Source organism: Macaca fascicularis, chromosome 6 (assembly GCF_037993035.2).
Source record: "Macaca fascicularis isolate 582-1 chromosome 6, T2T-MFA8v1.1".
Classification (NCBI taxonomy): Eukaryota; Metazoa; Chordata; class Mammalia; order Primates; family Cercopithecidae; genus Macaca; species Macaca fascicularis.
In genome coordinates this window covers 74749131-74767253 of record NC_088380.1, presented here as the reverse complement: position 1 = coordinate 74767253, position 18123 = coordinate 74749131, and the positions used below count along the sequence as shown (strand labels likewise).

At 42.6% G+C, this 18123-nt stretch overlaps 1 protein-coding gene across 4 annotated transcripts in view; it reads right to left on the bottom strand.

Annotated features, from left to right (window-relative positions):
* SLC30A5 (solute carrier family 30 member 5) overlaps positions 1–17021 on the bottom strand; it is a 38626-nt gene extending 21605 nt beyond the window's left edge. For 2 of the 4 annotated variants that reach the window (XR_012413711.1, XM_005557066.5), the window contains exons 1-5: positions 16666–17021; positions 9829–9951; positions 7368–7434; positions 5802–5887; positions 2026–2113 (exon numbers count right to left, since the gene is read on the bottom strand). Coding sequence is in view for 2 of the 4 variants with exons in the window: in XM_005557066.5 (XP_005557123.3) it covers positions 2026–2113; positions 5802–5887; positions 7368–7434; positions 9829–9951; positions 16666–16754 (453 nt within the window). In the remaining 2 variants the exon portion in view is untranslated. Of the gene's footprint in view, positions 1–2025; positions 2114–5801; positions 5888–6388; positions 6552–7367; positions 7435–9828; positions 9952–16665 lie in introns of those variants that run through there. The other 2 variants (XM_073993563.1, XM_005557068.4) reach the window with 2 other exon arrangements.
* Between the last annotated feature and the right edge of the window lie 1102 nt (positions 17022–18123).

Here is an 18123-nt window from a genome sequence, read left to right as displayed (position 1 = left end):
TATCAGAAGCCTAAAAGCTTAAGGCTTAGATACAAGGGAATGTACAGGAGTTTATCTAAATAGCTTGTTTACTCATGTTGTCCTAAAACTGACCTTTGATCATCTGCGCTCAAGACTGCTCTCTACGTAGGGGGTCATCAATGTTATTTACCCACAAAGCATGTTGATTCAAAGCCTTTGTCATTAAATCTATACTGAATAAATGCCCACAGTGCCAGCTTGTCAGAGCCGCAGCTGCTGACTCTTTATACCACCCTCCTTGGGGTCTGTAAGTGGCCTGGTCCTCTAGCCCACTCCTTCACTAAATACCTGTGTCTGAGTGCATTTGTCGTTCAGTCAGGGTCTGCCAGTCAGACCCAGCAAGGAAGTGTTTAATTGGGTAAAACAGAAACACTGTATAGTTCTAACAGTTTGGAACTGTAGATTGGTAGCTCATTTAACAAAAAGATAATACTTGAGTCACTTAGGATGAATAGGAATACTTAGGTGGCAAAATGTTAGATAAATGTTCATCATAATTTAAATTTAACAAGTTTTTAGTTATTTTTCTTTTTTTTTTTTTTTTTTTTTGAGACGGAGTCTCACTCTGTCGCCCAGGCTGGAGTGCAGTGGCCGGATCTCAGCTCACTGCAAGCTCCGCCTCCCAGGTTTATGCCATTCTCCTGCCTCAGCCTCCCGAGTAGCTGGGACTACAGGCGCCCGCCACCTCGCCCGGCTAGTTTTTTGTATTTTTTAGTAGAGATGGGGTTTCACCGTGCTAGCCAGGATGGTCTCGATCTCCTGACCTCGTGATCCGCCCGTCTCGGCCTCCCAAAGTGCTGGGATTACAGGCTTGAGCCACCGCGCCCGGCCTAGTTATTTTTCAAAAATGATTTACGGGTTTAAGAATGAGTAGGGGGTTTGGGGGAAAGGTGCATGAGTACAACATGAAAGAGATCATTGTGGTGATGCATCAGTTGTCTATCTTGCTTGTAACGGTTACATAAATCTACACACATGACAAAATTTCATAGAACTACATGCATACATACATACATACACACACACGATTGTATGTAAAATTGGTAAAATCTGCGTAAGGTCTATGGATTGCACCAATTTTAATTTCCTTTTTTTTTTTTTTTAATTTTTGTGGGTACATAGTAGGTATACGTATTTACGGGGTACATGAGATGTTTTGATATAGGCATGCAATGTGTATAATCACATCATGTAAAACGGGGTATCCATCCCCTCGAGCATTTAGCTTTTGTGTTACAAATAATTCAGTTATACTCTTATAGTTATTTTAAATGTACAATCAAATTATTATTGATTATGGTCACCCTATTGTGATATGAAATACTAGGTCTAATTGCCCGGTTTTGATAGTGTACTTGAGTTGGTTAAGAAGTTACCTTTCGGGGAAACTAAATGAAGGGTGAGGGTCCTCTATGTACTATTTTAGCAACTTCCTGGGAATCTATAATCATTTCAAGATCATTTTCCACTGTTTTCATGTTCAGAAATTTCTTCAACTATAGATTATTTTATATTTTTACAAACATCTATTTTTGTAAACTTACAGAATTCTTCAAAACCAAAAAATATTTGTAAGAAAATGTAAAACTAGCAGAAAAAGCCCGTTTTTGTTTTTTTTGAGGCTGAGTCTCACTCTATCGCCCAGGTTGGAGCACAGTGGCATGATCTCAGCTCACTGTAACCTCCACCTCCCGGGTTCAAACAATTCTTGTGCCTCAGCCTCCAGAGTAGCTGGGATTATAGGTGCCCGTCATCATGCCCAGCTTATTTTTGCATTTTTAGTAGAGACAGGATTTCACCATGTTGGCTAGGCTGGTTTCAAGCTCCTGACCTCATGTAATTCACTCACCTCAACCTCCCACGTTGTTGGGATTACAGGCGTGAGCCATCGTGCTCAGCCTCCCTGCATTCTTTTAAATGGTGAAAGATAAGATTTTATTTCTTTGGATAATATATGACATACATACTTTCCATTTCCAAGTAACTGATAATGGAAAATTCTACCTTTGCTGGTCCTCCTCCAGAACTGGTGAACAAAACACTGAGTAGTGAAATGACAACAATATCACTGTGTTCAAATAGCAGCAAAGTCCTACAAAAATAAAACATTATCATTCATGAAATGTAATTTATCTTTATCAAGACGCATGAATTCAACTAGAGTTAGAGAAAGAAAAACATTTCCCCTTGATTTCACAAAACATAAGAAAAATAAATAGGTACAACTGCTTTAGAAAATAGTTTGGCATTATCTACCTTAGAAAGACTGAAGCTACAAATACCCAATCATACCCCTCATAGAATTACATCATACAGATTTCTTATTCTTGTATAGATATGTATCAAGTAACACTTACAAGGTTGCTCATACCAGCACTGTCTGCAGTAAGCCAAAAAATACAGGCAATGTGGCTGGGTGCGGTGCTGGGTGCGGTGCTGGGTGCGGTGGCTCACGCCTATAATCCCAGCACTTTGGGAGGCCGAGGCAGTCGGATCACGAGGTCAAGAGATCGAGACCACTCTGGCCAACATGGTGAAGCCCGGTCTCTACTAAATATACAAAAATTAGCTGGGCATGGTGGCACGCGCCTGTAATCCCAGCTACTCGGGAGGCTGAGGCAGGAGAATCACTTGAACTCGGGAGGCGGAGGTTGCAGTAAGCCAAGATCGGGCCGCTGCACTCCAGCCTGGTGACAGAGCAAGACTTTATCTCAAAAAAAAAAAAAAAAAAAAAATTTACAGGCAACGTATAGCCATGTGCGCCATGTGCTGTATAACATCATTTTGGTCAATGATAGACCACATATATACGATGGTGTTCCCATAAGATTATAATGGAGCTGAAAAATTCCAATCACCTAGCGTTAATGCATTACTCGTGTGTTTCTGGTGATGCTGGTGTAAACAAGCCTACTGCACTGCCAGTCATATAATATAGTACATACAATTATTTACAGAACATAAGCCTGTATAATGATAATAAATGACTATGCTACTGATTTAGGTGTTTATTATACTATACTTTTAATTACTTTAGAATGTACTTTTGCTTGTTAAAAACAAAGGTAACTATATCCTTTGACTTCAAATAGTGGTTTCAAAAAAGAAAAAGTTAACTGTAAAATAGCTTCAGGCAGGTCCTTCAGGAGGTATCCCAGAAGAAAGCATTGTTATCATAGGAAATGACAATTCTTTGCATGTTACTGACCCTGAAAACTTTCTAGTGGGACAAGATGTGGAGGTGGAAGACAGTAATATTGATAATCCTGACCCTGTGTAGGTATAGGCTAATGCGTGCATGTCTTAGTTTTTAACAAAAAAGTGCCAGAAGCAGTGGCTCATGCCTGTAATCCCAGCACTTTGGGAGGGCGAGAAGGGTGGATCCGAGCCCAGGAGTTTGAGACCAGCCTAGGCAACATGGGGAAACCTGCTCTCTATCAAAAAAGATACAAAAGTTAGCCAGGTGTGGTGGTAGGTGCCTGTAGTCCCAGCTACTGGTGAGGCTGAGGTGGGAGGATCCCTTGAACCAAGGAGATGGAGGTTGCAGTGAGCCAATATTGTGCCATATATTCTAGCCTGAACAACAGAGCAAGATCCTGTCTCCAAAAAAACAAAAAAAGTTGAAAAAAATTAAAATCAGAAAAAAGTTATAGAGTAAGGATATAAAGAAAGAAAATATTTTTGTACAGTTGTACAATGTGTTTATGTTTTAAGGTGTTTTTACAAAAGAGTAAAGTATGTTAAGGTTAAGCTTCTACCTCCTGAGGTCAGGTGATCTCTTCCACCTCAGCCTTCTGGGTAGCTGGGATTACATGCACACAGCACCATGCCTGGCTAATTTTTTGTATTTTTTGTAGAGATGGGATTTTGCCATTTTGTCCAGGCTGGTCTTGAACTTCTGGGCTCAAGTAATCTGCCCACTTCGGCCTCCCAATATGCTGGGATTAAAGATTTTGCAATTGAGAAACTGTATGATGGTTTTAGTAGAAGAATGAGAGGGCAGTGTTGGTAGTGATAAGGTTAGGAGCTAGATGACTAAATAGGGAGCCAAGTAAAAATGTAAGTACTTCCTCTTTCCTCCTTATTGTAACACAAAAGGACAGTAATATAGTAACACAAGAACCAAAACATCACTTCATGAATAACAAATTTAAAATACTGCAGATGATAAGCAATAGCAGCACTCAATCATATTCAATTATATTCAAGCATAAGGTGAAAAACCTCTTCCCATGCTAGGAAATTCAGCTAGCTTTCTCACCCCTCCAAGCTGCAGCTGTGGCTAGAGATATGACATTTCCAATTATACCTACTCTGCATCTGACAAAGTACATAGCAAACAAGTCAAAGGGATCCCAATCCAGAAGCTATTCTATTGGCCATGAGAGGGGAAAGGACTTTTCACAAGGCATTTCAACATTTCTCACCTTTCACTTTCCACTCTGTCTACCCCACTATTCTGAGTGGGATCCTTTAGAACAGTGGTCTCCAAATCTTTTTGGCACCAGGGTCTGGCTTCCTGGAGGATAATTTTTCCAGACAGCAGTGGTGGGGGGATGTTTCAGGATGAAACTGTTCCACCTCAGATCATCAGACATTAGATTCTCATAAGGAGCATACAACCGAGATCCCTCCCATGCACAGTTCACAATAGGGTTTGTGCTCCTATGAGAATCTAATGCCAATGCTGATCTGACAGGAGGCAGAGCTCACGCAGTAATGCTTGCTCCCCCATGGCTCACCTCCTGCTCTGCGGCCTGGTTCCTATTGGGTTACGAAGCCATACTGGTCTGTAGCCAGGGAGTGGGGGATCCCTGCTTTAGGACATTCTTTTTTTTTTGAGATGGAGTCTCGCTCTGTTGCCTAGGCTGCAGTGCAGTGGCGTGATCTTGGCTCACTGCAACCTTTGCCTCCTGAGTTCAAGTGATTTCTGGCTAATTTTTGTATATTTTTAAATAAAGGCAGGATTTCGTTATGTTGGCTAGGTGGTGTCCACTTCCTAACTTCAAATGATCCACCCCTTGGCCTCCCAAAGTGCTAGCGTTATAGGCGTGAGCCACAGTGCTGGCCAAGAACATTCTTCATTTCACTCCTTACCTCTCACTCTCATGGCAAGGCATTTTTTCTTACACTTATTCACTAAGTAAAATCCTTCACAGATGGGGAAATGTTAAAAGAATGCTCATACACAGATAGGAGATGATACAACTCCTATCAAGTGGTTGCTAAGCATTTCCTCCTTAAACCAGTCCACTTGCAGAAAAAGACTAATCTATATAGATCTAGGGAAATATGAAATGGGAGTAGTTTACTTTATCCACCACGCATTTAATCTGATAACTGATATACTACTTCTGAGACGTTTATTTATGAGAGTACTTGCAAAATTGTGCAAAAAATGAGTGCTTTTAGAGATTTTATTCTTCTTATTGGCTGATTTTATTTACCACTTCAGACCTTTTATTATAGCTTCTAAGCTGTTAACAGGGATCACGAATAAATGATTAAAAAGCCATATATGCTAAAAATTTTCTGAAACTTGGAATTCTAACTAGTAGACTATCTATGACAAATCATGAATAAATTTATTAATGGTATTCACCAAAGAACCAGTCCAGAAACTCAACAGGTTTCTTCTATTTGTTGAATTCTCTCTGATGCTATAAAAGTGCCAGACACATTTGCACAGATAAATATTTGACATAAAACACAGTGGAACAAAAACAATATTCAAAATGAAGAAATACAAACACACATTCAAAATACGCATTTTTATTTACCTTAGTGGTCCACAAAGAGTGAGGCCAAAAAACCACAAGAGTGAAATAATACACCCAGCAACTGCATGTTTAAATATTTTGATCCACTATAAATGGAAACAAAAAAATTAAAAATTTCAGTCACATATATTTTGCTGTATATTCCAATTTTAAATAAAATACAGAAAGATAATAATAACAAATATTTTAAAGGTGAAATAATTACGTATTTTGAAATTAAGTAGAACACATAAGATCCCTTGACTAAGTCTAGATTTCCAAGACAGTATTCTGGGCTGGGTGCGGTGGCTCACGCCTGTATCCTAGCACTTTGTGAGGCTGAGGCAGGTGGATCACCTGAGGTCAGGAGTTCAAGACCAGACTGGCCAATATGGTGAAACCCCATCTGTACTAAAAATACAAAAATGAGCTGAGTGTGGTGGCAGATGCCTGTAATCCCAGCTACTCAGGAGGCTGAGGCAGGAGAATCGCTTGAACCTGGGAGGTGGAGGTTGCAGTGAGCCAAGATTGCGCCACCGCACTGCAGCCTGGGCGATGGAGCAAGACTCTTTCTCAAAAAAAAAAAAAAAAAAAAAAAAAAGACAGTATTCTGTTTTCCATTATCTATATTCTTGTCTGCTAGTAGATTTTGAAATCTTTTTCTTCAGAGTACAATTTTATGATTTCTCAGTTTCTCACTAGTTTCCTAGGATCATTTAACTTTTTGTCTTTAAATTCTTTTCTACCAGGAATTTTTAGTGATCCAACTATCTGAAAGGAGAGAAAAAAGTTAAGATGGGGCTTAGACTGTTAATCCTACTTTAAAAAATGTTCTTGGTCTCTGAAACAGAAGTACTTAAATTTGTCTTTCTAATAAAAAAATTATGACACAGGTTTGTAAGTCATGGTATAAAGCAAACATGTAGTATGGCATAACTGCTGCCCAAAGAAGTGATGATGTGAGATGATTATGCAAAATGTAGGACAGTTCTAGTTTGAACCACAGCTGCCTAAAGAGAATAGTGACAATGATCATGAGGGTGTCACACTGTCACAATGATGAGGCATCATTCCAAAAACTTCATAAGCATTAATTCATTTTTTCCTCACAGTTCCATTAGGAAGTTACTATTATCTCCATTTTACAGGTGAGCAAATTAAGGTAGAGAGAAATCAAGTAACTTGCCCAAAGTAAAGGTCAGTAAGGAGGACAGACAGAACATGCCTTTGACTCCAGAAACCTCACTCTTAACCCCTATGCTTTGTCAGCTTTCCAGTGACATTTGTACTAGGCTCTTGGGCATGCTTTCATGTCCAATTTGTAAATCTTTCAGAATAAGAAGTGTGTACTGAAGAAAACAATTACATGAATGCTTTATAATTTTTTTTAGCCTCTTAAAACATTTCATGATCTGAGTACTTTATGGTTTAAAGTCTCCATTCAGAAAAGACAAGAGCAAGTTAACTCTAAAATTGTTCTGTGGCATATCTTAAATTATTAAGTACCCATTATCAAAACATAAGCACTGCATCCTGGCCCACTAAACAAGAAGCTGCTAGGAATAAAAGATTCTGCAAAGATCTTACCTGGTGTTTGGTAATAGTTTTCCCAGAAGAAAATGGCTTTTGAAACAAAACCATAAAAAATGCAGTCCTGTAAATATTAAAACATTAATATATTAATATTAATCAATATCAGACACAAGATACAGTTTTAAGTAAAGACACTTATTTTAAACAAATATGCCAGAACTTGAAGTGTTATCCTCTGAATAAATCATACTGGAGAATTATACTCATTTTAGTAAAACTCCTTTTCAACACTTAGAGAACTTTTTTTTTTTTTTTTGAGATAGGGTCTTGCTTTGTTGCCAGGCTGGAGTGCAGTGGCATGATCTTGGCTCACTGCAACCTCCACCTCCTGGTTCAAGCAATTCTCCTGCCTCAGCCTCCTGAGTAGCGGGGATTGCAGGCACGCGCCACCATGCCCAGCCAATTTTTTGTATTTTTAGTAGAGACGGGGTTTCAACATGTTGGCCAGGCTGGTCTCGAACTCCTGATCTTGGTTGATCTGCCTTCCTTGGCCTCCCAAGCTGCTGGGAAAACAGGCATGAGCAACCACGCCTGGCCGAGAACTCTTATTTTCTGTCTTCAGAACCAGCTAACAAGCCACAAAAGTAAAGGAGTCACAATTTTTTTTATATCTTAAAATACCAAAGAAAATAATTCCTATTTTCTCTAAAATTCAGTAATAAATCTTGAACTAGTATAATGAAAATGAAGAAATTACTAATTATACGTCCCTACCTTTCACATTGCCAAAACAGTTGTATAAAAATGTACACAACTTGGTCAGGCATGGTGGCTCAAGCCTGTAACCCCAGCACTTTGGGCGGCTGAGGTGGGCAGATCACCTGAGGTCAGGAGTTGGAGACCAGCCTGGCCAACATGGGAAAACCCCGTGTCTACTAAAAAAAAATACAAAAATTAGCCAGCCATGGTGGGACACACCTGTAATCCTAGCTACTCAGGAGGCTGAGGCAGAATTGCTTGAACCCAGGAGGCAGAGGCTGCAGTGAGTGGATTGAGCCACTGCACTCCATCCTGGGCAACCGAGCCAGACTGTCTCAAAAAAAATAAATAAATAAAAAATAAAAAAAGCACATAACTGGTGGCTTAATATTTCTTAATCAATAATCTATTTCCCAAATTACCAAAATTATACTCCCAAGAGTGTTTTTTTTAAATGGAGTCTCGCTCTATTGCCCAGGCTGGAGTACAATGGCACAATCTCAGCTCACTGCAACCTCCGCCTCCCAGGTTCAAGCGATCCTCCTGTCTCAGACCCCCTAGTAGCTGGGACTACAGGCATGTGCCACCATGCTTGGCTAATTTTTGTATTTTTAGTAGAGATGGGGTTTTGCCACGTTGGCCAGGCTGGTTTCCAACTCCTGACCTCAGGTGATCGACCCCCGTCGGCCTCCCAAAGTGCTGGGATTACAGGTGTGAGCCACCGCACCCAGCTGACTCCCAAGAGTCTTTAATTGGTTTTTATTAACAGAGAGGGTGGTCACTATCAATCTCAAGATCCAAGAAATCTTTATTCAGAATTTCTTATATGTAGGCTGGGCGTGGTGGCTCATGCCTGTAATCCCAGCACTTTGGGAGGCTGAGGCGGGCGGATCACAAGGTCAAGAGATTGAGACCATCCTGGCCAACATGGTGAAACCCTGTCTCTGTTAAAAATACAAAAATTAGTTGGGCATGGTGGTGAGCACCTGTAGTTCCAGCGACTCGGGAGGCTGAGGCAGGAGAACTGCTTGAACCCGGGAGGCAGTGATCTTGCAGTGAGCCAAGATCACGCCACTGCACTCCAGCCTGGTGACAGAGTGAGACTGTGTCTCAAAAAAGAAAAAAAAAAAGCATTTCTTATAAGTAGGATAATTTAATGTTCATACTGTATGAGGACTGTACTAAGAAAAGATTATGTAGTGAACACAGCCTAACCATGGTTTAACTTAGAAAATAAGGAATATTTGTTCCAAGACAGGCCCCAGATAACACCCTGTGCCTGTTTGAAGATTAGGTTGTGTCAGTCAAATAGTGTAGGAATCCCTAGTGTCCCTGAGACCCTTTCAGGAAGTCAGCAAGGTTAAAATGATTTTCAAAAAAATACCAAGACATTATCTGCCCCTTTCACTCTTATTCTCCCAGGAGTATAGAGCGAAATTGCTAATACTGCAACAGGTTCAATACTGAGGCACTTATGAGAATCTGGCTATCCTCTATTAAGCCAGATATTAAAATCAATTTGCAAAAATCTCATCAAAGTCTGTGTTTAGGCAAGTGATTAGAGCACAACAATCCCTTTTCTTTTCGGTCTCTTTGTACCTCTAATTTTAAGTATACTCCCAGTTAAAACAATTTATCAAATACTTGTCAGGAGGAACAAACAAAATATTGCATGTAAAGTTTCTTAAAGATACTCTGTTAAAACAGGATTTTCAAAGAAATAAAAAAATGAAGAAAAAAAAATCCACACACTCACCCAAGTTTTAATATAAAAATGAATTGAACAATGTGAACAGCTTTTAGGAGATCATATGATTCGAAAAGTCCGACAGCCTTCAAAAATTTAGTGAAACATAATAACACAATGTATTTTGTTAATCTGAAAAATAAAAGCAGAAACAATTTTTAGTATCATTGAAATTACAAGGAACTCATCAATCTGGTTTTTTAAACAAGAGGTCATTACAGAAACCATAGAAATATACATAAACAAAAAATGAAACAAAACAAAGTCCCCAAACAACTCACCATCCACATGATAATTACTGTTGACTTTTTTTTTAAAATCATAGAGACGGGGTCTCAATGTGTTGCCCAGGCTGGTCTCGAACTCCTTGGGTCAAGCAATCCTCCAGCTTTGGTCTCCCAAAGTGCTGGGATTACAGGTGTGAGCCACCGCGCCCAACCTGCTGTTAACATTTTGAGGCCAGGTGCAGTAGCTTGAGACCAGCCTGGGCAACATGGCAAAAGCCTATCTCTACAAAAAATACTAAGAATTAGCCAGGCATTATGGCGCGTGGCAGCAGTCTCAGCTCCTCGGGAGGATCACCTGAGCCTGGAAGGCTGAGGTTGCAGTGAGCTGTGATTGTGTCACTGCACTCCAGCCTGGGCAACAGAGTGAGACCCTGTCTCAAAGTACAAACAAACAGGCTGGGTGCTCATGCCTGTAATCCCAGCACTTTGGGAGGCCTAAGTGAGTGGATCACGTGAAGTCTGGAACTCAAGATCAGCCTGGCCAACATGGCGAAAACTCACCTCTACTAAAATACAAAAATTAGCTGGGCGTGGTGGCAGGTGCCTGTAATCCCAGCCATTTGGGAGGCTGAGGCAAGAGAATCGCTTGAACCCGGGAGGCAGAGGTTGCAGTGAGTCAAAACTGCACCACTGCACTTCAGCCTAGATAACAGAGTAAGACTCTGTCTCAAAACAAAAACCAACCAACCACAACATTTTGGGTTTCTTTTCAATGTATATGAATGATTATGTACAGCTACAGTCTACTTTTAACAAAAAATGCCCAACGAAAAATGAAAATTTTCTTGATCAAGTTGCTGGACTATTTTGTTATCTGCTTTCTAACTTAATAACTCCTCCAAACAAATAAGGAGAACGGAATAAAAACTAAATTCTGTTATGAAAAGACCACAATAAAGGAAGAAACGGAAGAATGGTAAATGCCTTTGGTTCGCGCCTCCTCTGCCTTGTTAAGTGACTACAGTGAGAGTTGTGGTTGAAAGGTCAATTGACTGGACCTAGAGTCCTAAAAAGGCTCAGGAATTGGAAACACCTCAGGAGGGGAATGAGAAGCTGAAAAGAAGAGGATCTCTAGGAAGTCTTCCAAGTAATCAGATTTCCAGGTTCCTGCCCAGCCGGCAGGCAACTCTCTCTCCTCAACCACTATTAGGAGTCACGAGTCATAGCCTCTGGCAAGGTCACTTAAATTTCCTGAAGTAGACAACTCTGCTGGCTTTATAAGAGAATGTCCATGTTTTTAAGAAAAACAAGTATTTAAGGATAAAGAAGCATGAAGTATGTAACTTACTTTCAAATAGTCCAGGGGAAAAAAATACCTGTGTGTGTGCATTTAGAGAGAGAGAGAGAATAAATCACACGGGACGATACATTAACAATTACAGAGTCCAGGCAAAGAATATACTACTCTTGTGACTTTTACATAAACTGGAAATTATTTTTAAATGAGTAGTTTAAAAGTGTTATTTATTCAAGGGTGTATTGTCTCAGGTAGGGAAATGTGGTAAACAATCCTTTGCTATTTTATTTGTACTATTTACTTACCAGAGTTACCCTTCTATTATAGTTTATTGCAGAATCAATCAAATTCAACTCAGGACTGGTTGAATTTTGATGGATTCCAGGTTGCAAGAGTTTTACTTTATATAGACCAAAAACCAAATACTAGTTATAATCTGCAACAAAAACTAGTTGACAAGTCCTTTAATTGTGGGTATTTTTATGCCCAAATTTACAAATATGTATTATTTTAAACAAAGGTTTATTTTGCTTTAAGTCCTCTTTGTGGGGAAGGGCACAGGGTCACAGCTAACATTTGTTGGGCACCTGCTATGTTCCAAGTGCTTTGAATACATCATTTCATTTAATTCTTACAACAGTCCTACAAACCAAGAAGTGGTATCCGTTTCACAAAACCGAATTGTAGAAAAGTAAGTTGCCCATAAATGAGCTGGTAGTCTGAGTTGTTTAAAACCCCATATATAGTGCCTTCTACATAGTAGATACTTGAGTATTTATTGAATGAATTGAACTTGAATTACACACTGATTTTTTATTTTTTAGCCAGAGAACTGTTGAGCCACTGCAGTAGGCAAAGCCCAAGAGGCAGGTTTGAACCTAAATCCAAACTTCAGTAATTTCAGGTTTAGAAAACCAGGGAGTTATCTTCGATCTCAGCTCACTGCAACTTCTGCCGCTGGGTTCAAGTGATTCTCCTGCCTCAGCCTCCTGAGCAGCTGGGATTACAGGTGCCTGCCACTATGTCAGGCTAATTTTTGTATTTTTTAGTAGAGACAGGTTTTCGCTATGTTGGTTGGCCAGGCTGGTCTCGTACTTCTGACCTCAGGTGATCCACCTGCCTTGGCCTCCCAAAATGCTAGGATTACAGGTGTGAGCCTACCACGTTTAGAACCAGGGAATTTTCTTTTTTTTTTTTTGAGATGGAGTCTGGCTCTGTCGCCCAGGCTGGAGTGCAGTGGCCGGATCTCAGCTCACTGCGAGCTCCGCCTCCCGGGTTTATGCCGTTCTCCTGCCTCAGCCTCCCGAGTAGCTGGGACTACAGGCGCCCGCCACCTCGCCCGGGTAGTTTTTTGTATTTTTTAGTAGAGACGGGGTTTCACCGTGTTCGCCAGGATGGTCTTGATCTCCTGACCTCGTGATCCGCCCGTCTCAGCCTCCCAAAGTGCTGGGATTACAGGCTTGAGCCACCGCACCCGGCCAGAACCAGGGAATTTTCTAAACCTTCACAGAAAAGTCCACTGATAACTTTTGACAAGACTAGTTAATGGGAAATGATGGTTTATAAATTGGGGGGTGGGGAGGATGGGCCAGGCATGGTAGCTCATGCCTGGGAAGCCTAGGCAGAAGGATTACTTGAGTCCAGGAGTTCAAGACCAACCTGGGCAATATAGCAAGACCCCGTCTCTCCAAAAAGTTTTTAAAAATTAGCCTCCCTTTCCTCTCCTCTCCCATCTTCACTTCCTGATAAATCAATGCCATTGTTTTTCCTTCATAACATGAACTAGGAATGTCTCCTTATTAATAATTTTGCTTATCAATATAGGTTACTTAGCCTGGTTTTTCATCTTTAGCCCAACAGTTCATTAACTGGAACTTTAAAAATCAAAGAATCCAGGCCAGGTATGGTAGCTCACGCCTGTAATTCCAGCACTTTGGGAGGCTGAGGTGGGAGGATTGCTTGAGCCTAGGAGCTTGAGACCAACCTGGGCAAAATAGCAAGACCTCATCTCTACTAAAAATTAAAGAATGAACTGGGCATGATGGTGCACACCTGCAATCTCACATACTGGGAAGGCTGAGATGGAAGGATTGCTTAAGCCCAGGAGTTTGAGATTGCAGTGAGTCATGATTATTTTACTGCACTCCATCCTGGGCAACAGAGGAACTGACCTTGTCAGAAAGAAAGGGAAGAGGAAGAAAGAAAGGAATGAAGGAAGGGAAGGAAAGAAAAAGGGAAGAAAGGAAGGAAAGAAAAAGGGAAGAAAGGAAGGGAAGAAACTACTAAAATCTCTAAGGGTGTTTTTTGTGTTCTATTTTTTTCTAGTACATATACATTTGCTTTATTTTGTTGTTGTTGTTGGTTTTTTGTGGGGTTTTTTTTTTGGAGTTTTTTTTGGGGGGAAGGTGGGGCAGGGTTTTGCACTGTCACCCAGGCTCTAGTGCAGTAATGGGATCATAGCTCACTGCAGCCTTGACCTCCTGGGCTCAAGTGATCCTTCTGCCTTAGCCTCTCAAGTAGCTGGAACTACATGCACTGCCAATGTGCTTGGCTAATTTTTATATTTTGTAGAGATGGGGGTCTCACTATGTTACTAGGGCTGGTCTCAAACTCTAGGGCTCAACTGATCCTCCTGCTTCAGCCTACATTTACTTTATACCTAGACAACTGCTGGAGATTTGGTAAGTTTTCCAGAAGGGTCCTCCCGGAAGGTTGAAGCCTGGCTTTTGGGATATTGGAGTTAAATGAGAGAATGGGAGGCAGAGTTAAGAGGGGAAACTCCTCTTTAATCTCCACATTTTCCATCCAGGACCTCATCCTTCCTTTACTCTTGCAACCTGAAATAAAGTAGAACTCTTGCAACCTGGAATTCATCAAAATTCAACCAGTTCTGAGTTGAATTTGATTCTGCAATAAACTACAATAGAAGGGCAACTCTGCTAAGTAAATAGTACAAATAAAATAGCAAAGGATTGTTTACCACATTTCCCTACCTGAGACATTACGCTCTTTACACTCTTGAATAAATAACACTTTTAAACTACTCATTTAAAAATAATTTCCAGTTTACGTAAAAGTTACAATAGTATATCCTTTACCTGGACTCCGTAATTGTTAATGTATCATCCCATGTGATTTATTATTCTTTCTCTAAATGCACACACACAGGTTTTTCCCCTGGACTATTTGAGAGTAAGTTACATACTTCATGCTTCTTTATGCTTAAATACTTGTTTTTCCCAAGAACATGGACATTCTCTTATAAAACCAGCAGAGCTGTTTACTTCAGGAAATTTAAGTGATATGCTTTTTTTTTTTTTTTTGAGACGGAGTCTCGCTCTGTCACCCAGGCTGGAGTGCAGTGATGCGATCTCGGCTCACCACAACCTCTGCCTCCTGGGTTCAAGCCATTCTCCTGCCTCAGCTTCCTGAGTAGCTGGGATTACAGGCGTGCACCACGTCCAACTAATTTTTTTTTTGCTATTTTTAGTAGAGACGGGGTTTCGCCATGTTGGCCAGGCTGGTCTCGAACCCCCGACCTCAGGTGATCCGCCTGCCTCAGCCTTCCAAGGTGCTGGGATTACAGGCGTGAGCCCCTGCGCCTGGCCTGATATGATACTTTTATCTAATCTACCGTCCATAGTACAATTTTGTCAATTGACCCAGTAACGTCCTTTAAAGCACTTTTCCCCCCTACCAAATCAGACCAGAATTGCCTACTGCATTTAGTTGTCATGTCTCAATAATTAACATCTGATATGCTGTTATTTACAAAATGAGATGCTCTAAATAGATTAGAAAATTAAATGTATGCTACAAAAATGCAGTTGCTTTTTTTTTTTTTTTTTTGAGACGGAGTCTCGCTCTGTCGCCCAGGTTGGAGTGCAGTGGCGCGATCTCGGCTCACTGCAAGCTCCACCTCCCGGGTTCACGCCATTCTCCTGCCTCAGCCTCCGAGTAGCTGGGACTACAGGCGCCCGCCACCACGCCCGGCTAGTTTTTTTTTTTGTATTTTTAGTAGAGACGGGGTTTCACCGTGTTAGCCAGGATGGTCTCGATCTCCTGACCTCGTGATCCACCCGCCTCGGCCTCCCAAAGTGCTGGGATTACAGGCTTGAGCCACCGCGCCCGGCCGCAGTTGCTTTAAGTTCTGTCCTATGTGGTGTTCTTTCCTTTTTATAAAAAATGCTTATGTTGGGCCGGCTCGGTGGCTCATGCCTGTAATCCCAGCACTTTGGGAGGCCGAGGCAGGCGGATCACTTGAGGTAGACCAGTCACACCAACATGGAGAAACCTCGTCTCTACTAAAAATACAAAACATTAGCCAGGCGTGGTGGCCTATGTCTGTAATCCCACGTCCTCGGGAGGCTGCCGCAGGAGAATCGCTTGAACCCGGGAGGCGGAGGTTGCGGTGAGTGGACTCCAGCCTGGGCAACAAGAGTGAAACTCCGTCTCAAAAAAAAAAAAAACAAAAAACAAAAGGTTACTTTATAATGTTATTACTACAGTTCTAAAGAATTTATCACATTTATCACTTTCTTTAAATATCAAAGAAAGTATTTGTTCCAGAATGAGAAGAACTCGTTAAAATTGGAGGCAATGAACACAGTTCCAGCCAAATTGCAGGGCTATATTTTGTACATCTTTGACACTATCTCAGAATTTAGGAAGGACATACTCGAAAGTGGTCGCTGCACCTGTTGGTCCCTTACTTTTGGGGTTGGTGGGAGAACTGGAGAGAGGAAGTGGTAATTTTCACTTTTTACTCTATGAATTGCTGTGCTGGTTAGATTTTTTTTTGACAACGAAGACACATTTCTTACTTAAGAATAAAATAAAAAAAGAAAATAGGGCTGGACCCTCGATGTGCTCGGTTAATCTGAACATCCAAGTTCACGTATGTACTTTGGTTTCGTTGCCTGACGAGAGATGATGGTGACACCTTCCCCTAACTTATGCAGGGAAACGTCAGAGAGATTAAGTAGTCACCAGACTATTTCAGGGAGAAACAGCCAAGAGAAAGGCTTCTCACAGATCAGAAAAACCTCTCACTTGATCTGGCGGGCAGTTCTAAGATTGACTGACTGCCTTGTAACCCAGAAATTCAAGCAGAAGCTTTCTGGCTTTAGCGCCTTCATTCTGCAGCGGGCACCCGAAGGGCCCGGGGAGCCCGGAGGCAGCCTGCGCGCAGGGAGAGAGGCAGAGGGAGCGGGCGCGCCGACCCCGGGACGTCCCGGGCTGTCAGCGGGGACCGGACGGAGGCCTGGGAAGGTGTATCCTGAGCGGCCCGGCCGGTCGCTGCCTTTCGGATAGGTCCCTTACCGAGCGCTGGGTACGTCCACCGGCCCAAGGCCGCCGCCGCCGCCGCCGCCGGGGCCGGCCAGCACGTCCCCGCCGTATTTCTCCTCCATTCCGGGGCTCACGAGCCGCCGCCGCTGCCCCTGCCGCGGGGTCTCCTCATGTCTCGCCGCTGTCGCGGAACAGCGGGCACAGGCGCGTCACTCCCCCATGGCAGCTGCCCCGTCGGGTTCCCGCAGGCCGGGCCGCCGCTGCTGCTGCCGCTGCTGTCCCCGGCTCCGGCCCACTAGCACACGCGCGTCGGGACTAGGCCGCGGGCAGTTCCGGCGGCGCCAGGTTCCCGGGAGGCAGCGCCAGTAGGGACGTTGCCAAGCCACGTCATCAAGCCCAGCAACCCTCACTCCCAGGGGAGTGCCCAGCCTTGCGTCTGCGCAAGCGGAACACTTGCCTTTCCTCGCCGCTTCTTAGGCTCCTCCCGCCATGTTGTGGCGCATTGAAGCCCCGCCGCCTATCAGCCTCACCGGTTGGCGCTCCCGGTGCACTTTCCTGTCCCTGCAGTGCCACCTATGGGCCGTCAGAAGTACAGCGGATTCCTGCAGAGCAGAGGGAGGGGGCGTCGAAAATGTACAGCCAGTGTGATTAAACAAAGCTCACCAATCTTTTCCTCTGCGTTAGGGCTTCTTCTTCTTCTTTTTTTTTTTTTTTAGATGGAATTTCGCTCCTGTTGCCCAGTCTAGAGTGCAATTGCGCGATCTCGGCTCACCGCAACCTCCGCCTCCCAGGTTCAAGCGATTCTCCTGCCTCAGCCTCCCAAGTAGCTGGGATTACAGGCTTGTGCCACCACGCCTGGCTAATTTTGCATTTTTAGTAGAGACGGGGTTTGTCCATGTTGGTCAGGTTGGTCTCGAACTCCTGACCCCAGGTGATCCACCCACCTCGGCCTCTCAAAGTGCTGGGATTGCAGGCGTGAGCCACCGCACTCGGCCTAGGGATTCTTAATCCAGGTTAACATACCCTCTGCCTCTTAGGTTTTTGTGAGTATGGATCATTTTTGTGATAAGAAGGCCTCAAGTCTTAAAAGTTCAGGTGCCCTTCCCCCAACCAGAGATAACTATTTTTGAAGCTGTAGAGAATCGATTACAAATAGCGGTACAGCCATTTCTTTTGAACAATGCCTTTGATGGACTTTGAAGAGAAGAAACTAGTATTGTCCAAAATTTGCCTCCTCAGCAAACTATCCCAGGGCAATTTTCTAGGAGTGACCATGTGCGAATCTTCAGGGCCTTCTCTCCTACTCCTAAGGGAACGTAAAGGCAATTTCCAGATTTCTAAAGAAACATTCTTATCCTGGGCAACATGGCAAAACCCTGTCTCTACAAAAAATACAAAAAACAGTTAGCCAGGCGTGGCATGTACCTATGGTCCCAGCCACTCAGGAGGGAGAGGCAGGAGGATCGTGGGAGGTCAAGGTTGCAGTAAGGC